General features: G+C 48.7%; 1 protein-coding gene across 1 annotated transcript; it reads left to right on the top strand.

Annotated features, from left to right (window-relative positions):
- The first annotated feature begins 7,182 nt into the window (after positions 1–7,182).
- LOC144265387 (uncharacterized) lies at positions 7,183–10,411 on the top strand. Its single transcript, XM_077818031.1, has 2 exons — positions 7,183–9,453; positions 10,292–10,411. Exons 1-2 carry the CDS (start codon positions 7,183–7,185, stop codon positions 10,409–10,411), a joined length of 2,391 nt encoding a protein of 796 aa, XP_077674157.1.
- The last annotated feature ends 1,218 nt before the right edge of the window (positions 10,412–11,629 follow it).

Raw genomic sequence — 11,629 nt, 5'->3', positions numbered from 1 at the left:
GCAGATGCTGCTGGCCTAGGTCCCAGTTAGGAGACCCTGGTGACCTCCGGCAGACCCAAGGACTGGCCTGACCTGCCAACACCCGTGTAACAAGGCTGGTTCTGGCGGGACCCAACTGAGAGTGCCAATTCAGGACAAATTGCTTAAAGCAGGGCAGTTACAGCCCACGGCTGGGGTTTCTGTGTACACGAAGGCAAATCAAATCAGCCACATAGAGAAGACTTTGGTCTCACCCCACTGGCTAACCACAAGTCACACAAGCAATTCCCTTAGACACTCCAGTTTCCCAGTATCCCCACCAGTGCCACTTGTTATGGGGACAAATGGTTATGAAAAAAAATACCCCAGTAAAAGAAAAAAGGTTCTCTCGATCCCAAAGGACCAAGCCCCAGACCCAGGTCAATATACAAATCAGATCTTACCCACAAATCACGCTGTTGCCAATCCTTTAGAATCTAAAATCTAAAGGTTTATTCATAAAAGGAAAAAGATATAGATGAGAGCTAGAATTGGTTAAATGGAATCAATTACATACAGTAATGGCAAAGTTCTTGGTTCAGGCTTGTAGCAGTGATAGAATAAACTGCAGGTTCAAATCAAGTCTCTGGAGTACATCCACAGCTGGGATGGGTCATCAGTCCTTTGTTCAATGCTTCAGTGTAGCAAAGTTCCTCCAGAGGTACAAAGCAGGATTGAAGACCAGATGGAGGAGCTGCAGTAGCTTTTTATATTCTCTTGCCATGTGGTCTCTGCTTTCTTTGTCCCAAGGACAAGCTGTCCATCACATGGCCTGGAAAAACCTCAGAGTTCTGTCCATAGGCAGGTCCCTGCATACCTTGCTGAGTCCCAAGGCGGGTCTGCCTTCTCTCAATGGGTCAGTTGTATAGTGGATGGTCCTTAACGGGCCATCAAGCAGGCTAGGCAGAGCTGACACCAACTTGTCTGGGTGTCACCCAGAAGCATAGCATAAATTTGGAATACAGACAGTATAGAGCCAAGACTTATATCTTTAAATATAAAAATGATACATGCAAACGGATAGCATAACCCTAACCAGCAAAGCATAACCTCGTCTTAGACACTTTATTTGACCCCCTTTATACAAGATTTGGTGCCACTGCAGGACCTTGGTTGCAACAATGTTATATACGGTCCCAGTTCAAGCCAATAACGTCACAGCCTGATGCCAACCAGAGCCCAGTGGAGCTGCCCAGTGCAGCTGCCCAGCGCGCCCCTCGCCATTTACTCAGAGAACCCCATGGTGCTTGACCCTCCCAGAGGACACCATCCAGACCCAGGTACCTCTAGATGGGGAGTCTGGAAGTAGCCCAGGGGCAGCCGACCCTAGACTGGCTGCAGCACTGCCAGATCCTATGTCAGTGTGTTGTGGACAGGATCCCCACTGACACAGCAGCGGGTCTTCTGCCGCTGCTAGGGCCCCGGGCTGGGACGCAGTGGAGCGGATAGGCCTGCATCCCTCCTGCCACTGAACTTGTGGGTGGCAGTCTCCCCCTCTCCCAGGCCGCTCTGAGTCGAGAGCCTGGGCTTGTTGCTTCCCTGCCTTTGCTCAGCCCGTGCCTGAGCCATTGACTTCTGCTGCCCCATCCTGACCCAGGGCCTTGGCCTGCTAATTGTATAAACTGTTGCTCAGCTCTTGCCTGAGGACCTGAGCCCTTGACTCACTATTGCCTGCCGACCATGATCCGGGCGCGAATAACTGTCTGTGTTTGCCTCTCTTGCTGCCGTGGCAAGAGACTCCTACAGCCAGGCTAAATCCCTGTCAACAACTGGAAGGAAGTATCGAAGCAGTTTGGTTCCCTGCCACCCCGGAGAGGGTCGAACCCGGGCCCAACCCCTCTATATCCTGCCATGATGGAAACTCCAGCACAAGTCTGTGTTTGGGCTTGAGAGCCAGAAAATGAAACATGACCACAGGAAGTGAAGAGAATTAAACAAACCAGAAGAATTTCCCTGCCCAAGCCGAGGGGAAGGCAAATGTTAAAAGAAAAGGAAGCAGTAAAAATGGTGAACACTGAATTGGATTTTTAAAAAATTATTTTAATTCTTTCATCGCAGGGAGACACTTGGTAAAAAATACATAATGTAACTTCTCTGCATAACCTCCTTCTGACCACATTGTAAATCATAGTCATCCATGTGGGTACCTCTGGAGCATGTTACACTATACTAATTGTTCATCCCGTTTTATGAATTTTTCCCAATTTTTCACTATTATCAGCTACTTGGAGTGATCACCAGGACATGATATTCACACCTTCCAACTCTATCTATTCCTCCTGAATTCTAGCTCTTGGAGCAGTGTCTCGCCTGCCTCAGGCCCCCATGTCCCACCCAGAAGGTGCTCCTTACCTCAAGAGCCCTTGCCTGTGGAGCATCCCTCTGCTGGAAATCAGGAAGAGCCCATATATTTTATAAAATAAAATGTGGAACATCCTTGAAGGCCTGCTCCCAATAGAGGACAATGGGGCAAACTTCAAAATGTGTCCCATTCCATAAATACACAATACACCACAGGGGCTCATTTTCTATATAGCAATGAACAATTCCTTTTTTTTTTTTTTTTTTTAAATAATGGTGTTAGCCACCTATATAAAGTACTATGGTGATGGTTGTTTTACTCATGACTAGGGTAGATGCAACTTGGAGTGATTCCCTCCACCCGCTTAACCTTGTATCCAATATGGACAAAGTAAATCACTTCATGTTAATTTGCTGCTGAAAGAATCCCTTCTGCAGATAGGGGCCTGGCAGCACATGTACTCACGCAATATAAAAATGGTCAAGGACAGTCAGTTATTTACTGTTTGCCAAAGGGTTCCAGAGCAAAGGTGCTATCCTCAGTGAGACTGCCTTTGAAGGAAGTAGGAGCTGAATGTAGACTAGGGCTGAGATACAGTGCTTGCCATGAGATGTAGGAAAAGAGAGAGTGGACAAGGAACACTACAAAAATATAAGGATTACTTGTGGCACCTGAGAGACTAACAAATTTATTTGAGCATAAGCTTTCGTGAGCTACAGCTCACTTCATTGGATGCATTCAGTGGAAAATACAGTGGGGAGATTTATATACACAGAGAATATGAAACAATGGGTGTTACCATACACACTGTAAGGAGAGCGATCACTTAAGGTGAGCTATTACCTGTAGGAGAGTGGGCGGGGGGGGCGACGGACCTTTTGTAGTGATAATCGAGGTGGACCATTTCCAGCAGTTGACAAGAACGTCTGAGGAACAGGAGGGGGGAGGGGAATAAACATGGGGAAATAGTTTTACTTTGTGTAATGACCCATCCACTCCCAGTCTCTATTCAAGCCTAAAGCAGTCTCTTCTTGGAGTCTGTTTTTGAAGTTTTTTTTTGAAGAATTGCATCTTTTAGGTCTGTAATCGAGTGAGAAAAGAGACTGAAGTGTTCTTCAACTGGTTTATGAATGTTATAATTCTTGACATCTGATTTGTGTCCATTTATTCTTCTACGTAGAGACTGTCCAGTTTGACCAATGTACATGGCAGAGGGGTATTGCTGGCACATGATGGCATATATCACATTGGTAGATGTGCAGGTGAACGAGCCTCTGACAGTGTGGCTGATGTGATTAGGCCCTATGATGGTGTCCCCTGAATAGATATGTGGACACAGTTGGCAAAGGGCTTTGTTGCAAAGATAGGTTCCTGGGTTAGTGGTTATGTTGTGTGGTGTGTGGTTGCTGGTGAGTATTTGCTTCAGGTTGGGGGGCTGTCTGTAAGCAAGGACTGGCCTGTCTCCCAAGGTCTGTGAGAGTGATGGGTCATCCTTCAGGATAGGTTGTATATCCTTGATGACGCATTGGAGAGGTTTTAGTTGGGGGCTGAAGGTGACGGCTAGTGGCGTTCTGTTATTTTCTTTGTTGGGCCTGTCCTGTAGTAGGTGACTTCTGGGTACTCTTCTGGCTCTGTCAATCTGTTTCTTCACTTCAGCAGGTGGGTACTGTAGTTGTAAGAATGCTTGATAGAGATCTTGTAGGTGTTTGTCTCTATCTGAGGGGTTGGAGCAGATGCGGTTGTATCGTAGAGCTTGGCTGTAGACAATGGATCATGTGGTATGGTCTGGATGAAAGCTGGAGGCATGTAGGTAGGAATAGCGGTCAGTAGGTTTCCGGTATAGGTTGGTGTTTATGTGACCATCGCTTATTAGCACCATGGTGTCCAGGAAGTGGATCTCTTGTGTGGACTGGTCCAGGCTGAGGTTGATGGTGGGATGGAAATTCTTGAAATCATGGTGGAATTCCTCAAGGGCTTCTTTTCCATGGGTCCAGATGATGAAGATGTCATCAATGTAGCACAAGTAGAGTAGGGGCATTAGGGGACGAGAGCTAAGGAAGCGTTGTTCTAAGTCAGCCATAAAAATGTTGGCATACTGTGGGGCCATGCAGGTACCCAGAGCAGTGCCGCTGATTTGAAGGTATACATTGTCCCTGTTAAGGAAAAGTTAGCACATGTGACTCCATTTTGGTTTGGGGCCCACCATTGTTTAAATGCCAGCACATCATACACCAGGAGGAGTAATCCTTAGATATTGAATCCCTGTGAAAATCCTCCTCCTTGTCTCCAGCCTGCCTTGTCTTCCAGTATCTGGTTTCTGTCAGTCTTTAACTCCCGGTTTCTTGGCCTTGATGTGAGGCCTCCCATCCTGATAATAAAAGTTACTGATGCATGGCTTTAGGACCATGCTGTGTAATTAACATACTGGTATAGCACGAGGAATGCACCAAGCAGGGATAGGTGGTAGATAAAACAAGGGTTTGTTTATTGGCTAAGGTTTCCGATGCACGAGGGCAACATGCTTTGCTAAAAGGTATATAATCTTTGTATAATTTGCATTCAGGGTCCCCTCCTGGCTAGCAGGGGGGCACCACGCTCGAGCGTAATAAACTTAGTGTCTTTTGGGAACTCTGCAGTTGTGGACTTTGTTTCTGTGCCTCAGCCTAGATTCGAACTGTGCGTGACCTATCAGGTATAATTCGCAGCACTGGTGTGCGTGTCCTATCAGGTATAATTCGCAGCATTTGTGTGCGTGTCCTACCAGGTGTAATTCGTAGCACTTGTGTGCGTGTCCTACCAGGTGTAATTCGTAGCACTTGTGTGCGTGTCCTACCAGGTGTAATTCGTAACAGTTTTGGCGACCCAGATGGGACTCTAGGCTCGCCCCAACAAGCGAGACTACACTCCTCCTCTCGGACAGCTCCAGCCGGCACAGGGTGAGTTCACCTTTGAGAACTCCGAGGAGGGGGGGTGTGAGCCGTCACTTAGGCGATAAGGTGGCACATTTTGTGTTCTTTTGGTAGCCCATTATGGGTTCTGGGCAGAGTGTAAGTAAGGGGACCCCTTTAGCTGAAATTCTCGAGAATTGGGGGAATATCTCTGGCACCCATGGGTTAGGCAGGAAGAAAGCTGTTATTTTATGTAAGGTTGAGTGGCCAGCACTAACAACTCAAACATCTGTTGAATGGCCACCGGATGGGTCCTTTGCTGGGGATACATTAACAACGCTTAGAAGAAGGCTGGAGGACAAAGCTCCAGCCCAAATGGATTATTGGTATGTATGGGACAACTGGGCTTATGCGCGTGCGAAAGGACGTCCTCTTTCCTCCTCCTTTTCCTATCTATCTCAGGGGTCTTCAGCCCCACTCTGTGCTATGCCTGTTTCTTCTCCTCCCCGGCCTGTTTCTGCCCCTCCCCCGGCTTACCCTCGGCTTTCTGACTTATGCCTATCATCTCCTTGCTCGCCACCCCCCTGCCCGTGCGGGCCCACCATTGACCCACCGGTTACTCTGCAAGCTCCCCTCATTCAGCAACCCCTTGTTACTCATAATACGGATGGAAGTGAACGGTTTGCTTTTCCCTATGTTCACCGCCCTTTTGGCCCAGGCGATTTAGTAACATGGCAACAGCAGATGCCTCGCCTGCGTGACGATCCAGAGAAGGTTCTGCAAACCATTCGGTCTGTATTTACCGCATTTAATCCTACATGGGGAGATGTCCAGGTAATCCTGGACACACTTTTTACCCCTGACGAAAAATATTCCATTCTGGATGCTAATAGGCGCTGGGCAGGGGAGGATAGTACCCGGGCTTCTTGGCCCCTGACTGATCCCAATTGGAATCCTAATGTGCCTACTCAAATGGGCCTTTTAAAGGCAGGTAGAAACGGCCTTTTAGAAGTTGTACGTAAAGCTGGTAGTAAAACGGCTAACTGGTCTAAAATTTGTGAATGTCAGCAAGAGCTTACTGAGCACCCCTCCGCCTTTTTGGCCCGGTTGTCCAAGCAAGTTCGTGTATATGGGGGCGGTATAAACCCTGAGGCAGAGGAAAACCGTCCTATGATGGTCTCCTTTTATGTTGATCAGGCAGCATCAGATATAAAAAAATATTTTTCTAAGCATGTGCCCGATTGGCCAGGAAAACCCCTCCGGGAGGTTGTTCGCCTGGCCACCTTTGTGTTTAACGGCAGGGACGAGGAAAAAGCACGGGAAAAACGTAAACAGAAGAAGGAGGAAGTAAGTATGTTAGCTGCTGCCTTGCAGGCTCCTTCGGGAAACCAGAATTGGCGAGGGCGCGGAGAGATGAGGGGAAGGGGGCATGGACAGGGGACAGGAGGAGGGGGAGGTTGGGATAGAATGAGGGACGGGAATTGTAATTATTGTAAACAACCAGGGCACTGGAGGAGGGAGTGTCCCCTGCTTCCCCGAGGGGCTCCTTGGAAGAACCAGGTAGAGGCTAATCCTTCTTTTCCCCCTAACGCCCCCCAGAACCTTGTTAACCCCCAGTGACTAGAGGCGGAGGTTTTGGGGACTTTGGGAGAGTTGGAATGGGACTTGGGATTACAGTCACAAATTTATTTAAAGGTTGGGGAACACCTTGTGCCTTTTCTAGTAGATACTGGGGCCACTCTCTCCACTTTAACTTTTGTTCCGGGCTCTCTGTCCGATACCAAGGTTTGGGTGCAGGGTATAGAAGGTAATCCCTGCCCGGCCCCTTTATCCTACCCTGTCCCTATCGAGCTTGGTTCTTTAAAGCTATCACATAGATTTGTTGTAGTGCCGGAGGGCCCCGCAAACCTCCTCGGGCGGGATGTGCTGGGCAAATTGGGGGCACATATATATTGCGCCCCCGAGGGGCTCCGCATGTCCGTCCCGGACTCGGCGGTTGCTTCTCTTATGACATCGGTTACCCCTATTCCTGGTGTGCCCTCTGAATTGTCCAGTGTTCCCCACGCTTTGTGGAGCACAAATCCTACTGATGTGGGTCTTCTTAAATCAGCAGTTCCAGTGAGTCTGAAAACAGGGGGCGGACCGCCTCCGTCCGTAAAACAATACCCCTTGCCGAGGGAGGCGGAAGAAGGCATCTCACTCCTTATTGACAGTTATTTGACTCAGGGGGTTTTAGTCCCTTGCAGTTCGCCCTGTAATACTCCCATTCTTCCAGTAAGGAAGCCTAAATCGGGACCAGATGGGCGTCCAGTCTATCGATTTGTTCAGGATCTTCGGGCTATAAATGGTTATGTTATAGCCCCCCATCCAGTTGTCCCTGATCCGAGCACTATTCTAACGCTAATTCCTCAGTCAGCCACTTGCTTTACTGTCATAGATTTGTGTGCAGCATTTTTCAGTATTCCTTTGCACCCTGATTCTCAATATTTATTCGCATTTACCTGGAAGGGTCAGCAGCTAACATGGACGCGTCTTCCCCAGGGGTTCTCAGGATCCCCTACTATTTTTTCCCGGATTCTCACCGAAGATTTAAAAGACATTGTTTTACCTAGTTCGTCTGTCCTGGTTCAGTATGTGGATGATTTGCTAATCGCTGCCTCAGATTATAACGCATGTTTAATTGACTCTGTTGTTTTGCTTACTGCATTAGCTAATAAGGGTCATCGTGCTTCCCCATCCAAGTTGCAGCTGTGCCTAGATCAGGTAATTTATTTGGGTTTTGTAATTAGACCTGGGGAGCGTTTACTATCCCCTGATAGGGTGTGGGCAATCCAGGATTACCCACGTCCGACTACAAAAAAGCAGTTACGGGCTTTCCTGGGGGCTGCGGGGTTCTGTCGACCCTGGGTTGTGGCTTTCGGAGAATTGGTAAAACCGTTAGTTCAAGCTACTACAACACTGACCCTCGATCCTGTCTCCTGGACCCCGGAAATGGAAAATGCTTTTAAATCCGTCAAAAAGGCTCTGATCTCTGCGCCCGCCTTGGGATTCCCGGATTACGGTAAACCATTTTCTCTTTTCACTCATGAACGGCAGGGAGTGGCTAGCGGCGTCCTTTTGCAATACCTGGGGGGTCGCCCACGCCCCGTAGCCTATTATTCAGTACAACTGGACCCTGTGATTCAGGGCTCTGTCTCCTGTGTACGGTCTGTTGCTGCTGCTGCTGTCATGGTTGAACGATCACGACCTATTGTTTTGGGGCACCCTCTGACTGTCTGGGTCCCTCATGAGGTTGAAATTCTTTTAAAACAGCATTCTACACAGGCATTGTCTCCACAGCAGGCTCATAAATATGAACTAATCCTTTTGGCCGCTGACAACGTTACTTTACGCCGCTGTAACATCCTTAATCCAGCCACAATGCTACCCCTCCCAGAGGACGGTACCCCTCACCATGTATGCATGGATGTCGTCGCGCAGAATGGTAAGCCCCGCCCGGATTTAGCGGACTCCCCTTTAGTAGAGCCCGATTTACTTCTTTTCACAGATGGGTCCTCGTACTATTTAAATGGCCACCGGGTCTCGGGCTATTCGGTTACCTCTCAGGCAGACGTTATAGAGGCTGCCCCCCTACCACCTTCCTTCAGCGCCCAGGGTGCAGAGTTACACGCACTTACCAGGGCTTGCTTATTGTCTTCAGGAAAAACTGTTACCATTTATACAGACTCTAAGTATGCTTTTGGGGTTTGTCATGCTACAGGCCAGCTCTGGAAGCAACGAGGATTTTTAACCTCCTCAGGCACAAAAATCGCTAATGGCCCTCTAATCTCTGCCCTTTTGGAAGCTATTCAGGCCCCTCGTCAGGTGGCGGTGGTTCATTGTTATGCGCACAGGCAGTCTAACAGTGTTGTATCTCAGGGCAATGCATTAGCTGATTCAGCCGCAAAGGCTGCAGCTCTACAGCCCCTTCTGGTTTCGGCTTCCCTCCCCCTGGATGTGTCCTTCCCACCTGCTGACTGGACACTGCTGTATGCTGACGTATCCTTGGAGGAGCTGCATGACTGGAAACGCTGGGAGGGATCTAAGGGCTCTGATAAGGTTTGGCGGATCGGGAACAAACCTATTCTCCCCCGTCGTTATCTACTCGCAGCTGCTCATTATTTTCATTCCCTGGGTCACGCTGGTATTCAGGGCACGGTGGCTGCCATACTAAAGTTCTGGGCAGCACCGCATGTTTATCCCGCGGTAAAGCGAGTTCTTGGCTCCTGCCCTACTTGCCTGGCCTTCTCTGCTAAGACTCGGCTCGATGCCAACTCAAAAGGGGGGAGACCCTGGGCAAACTTCCCGTTTCAGCGCTTGCAGATGGACTACGCAGAAATGCCTAAATGCTCAGGGTTTCACCACCTCCTTGTTATAGTGGACCAACTTTCCGGATGGCCTGAAGCAATACCAACCAGAAAGGCAGATGCAAGATCTGTGGTCAAGTTCTTAATGAAAGACATTGTACCCAGGTTTGGTGTCCCTGAAGTCATTGATTCAGATCGGGGCTCACACTTTACTGCAAAGATTTTGGAGGAACTGTACCGGTGCTTGGGGATTATTCGACAATTACACACCCCGTACCACCCCCAGTCTGCAGGTCAGGTGGAGCGCATGAACCGAACAATAAAGACAATGGTAGCAAAGTTTTGTAAGGAAACTGGACTTAAGTGGCCAGAGGCCTTGCCTATAGTTTTATGGCATATAAGATGAACGCCACGCATGCCCCTAGGCCTGTCCCCATTTGAGGTACTGTTTGGGAGACCAGCTTTGGTCCCGGGAACTTATGTTCCTGTACATGCTAGCCTCTTGGATGGAGATGAAACTTTGGCCAGATATGTTGCTAGACTGCAAAAGGAGCTGACTGACAACCAGTCTGAAGCTCAGTTGTTTCAAACCGCACCCTTAGGGTTACAAGTTCATTCCTTTAAGCCAGGGGATTGGGTAATGGTAAAAAAGATCCCCCGCACCGACCCCCTGGAACCTCGGTGGGAGGGGCCGTACCAGGTTCTGTTATGTACTTATTCTGCTTTAAAAGTTGCAGGTAAAGGTTCCTGGATTCACCATAGCTACGTCAAGTTGGCAACAGAACCCCCACCTGACCCTGGCGAGCCAGCAGACGAGCCACTTCATGAATGAACACTACAACCAACCCATGGACTGAGCTTTCCAGCTACTGGGACCTTCATAGCCCACCAGGACTTTTTGTGTTCCTGTTTATTGGACTTACATTGGGGGTAGTGTTTTTTGTATGGTACAGGGGAGGATGTCGACATTGGTATGGTTTGCCTGGGGGATCCTCTCCCTATTCCCAAGTCCAGTACAAGGATGGGAGGGCAATAGCTTTTTAAATTTAACCCGTGCTATCAAACAGGGTGTAAATCGAACGCAGTGTTGGATTTGTATTCATACCCCCACATATTTAGGTCAGGGGGTCCCGTTGGTAGGGGTACCTATCCCCCTTAATCGAACGCTCCAAACCAAGCTATGGGCAAACACTACATTTAACTGGAATGTTACAATCCAAATATGGTCTATTGATATGGTGGCCCAGGGTAATTATGCTTTATGTGTGTCACGACGTAAGGGCATAGAAAATACAGTTTTTGTAGGGAATTTTGTAGGGTGCAAGGACACCACCCAAATCAGCTCTGGTGCGGGAGGCCCCTCTACCTACTCCAGAACCCCGTGGCCAGTCCCCGAGGGGTCTGGCTGGTATTGGTTATGCAATCACACAGCCTATAAGGTTCTCCCAGCAGGATGGTGTGGTACATGTACCTTAGGGGCTATAGTACCCGCCGTGACAATACACCAGAACCTGACCCGGGGAGAGATCCTCAATCTAGTATGGAGGGACCGACGAAGTATTCCTTTAAACCCCCTTTCTTATCGGCCCAAAGGCTTTCACTCCTTTGTGCGTTGGTTTCTGCCATGGTTGGGAGTAAGCGAGCTGGAAAAAGCTATAGTTAACATTTCAGCTGCTTTGGAACTAATGGCAAATGCTACTGCAGATGCTCTATCTGCCCTTCAAATTGAAGTCACCCAGCTATCCCAAACTACATTGCAAAACCGCCTAGCCCTGGATTATCTCCTTGCAAATCAGGGCGGGGTTTGTGCTCTGGTCAATTCAAGCTGTTGCGTATTTGTAAATCAGCATCATAGGGTGGAAACTGATATCCACATCCTCAAGCAACAGGCAGCCCTATTCCACCACATCAGCCTCGATACTACCAGCGCCGGATTCCAGGAGGTCTGGGACTGGCTCACCTCATGGCTACCGGATGTGGGGACTTGGGGACGGCGTATTTTGTATTTACTTTTTTTGACTGTTATTGTGTTTGCGTTATTTTTTGTATGCCTACAATGCTGCAGTATGTGCTGT

Source organism: Eretmochelys imbricata, chromosome 5 (assembly GCF_965152235.1).
Source record: "Eretmochelys imbricata isolate rEreImb1 chromosome 5, rEreImb1.hap1, whole genome shotgun sequence".
In the NCBI taxonomy this organism is placed as follows: Eukaryota; Metazoa; Chordata; order Testudines; family Cheloniidae; genus Eretmochelys; species Eretmochelys imbricata.
Note: the sequence above shows the minus strand (reverse complement) of the source record. Positions and strands in the feature narration are given on the sequence as shown.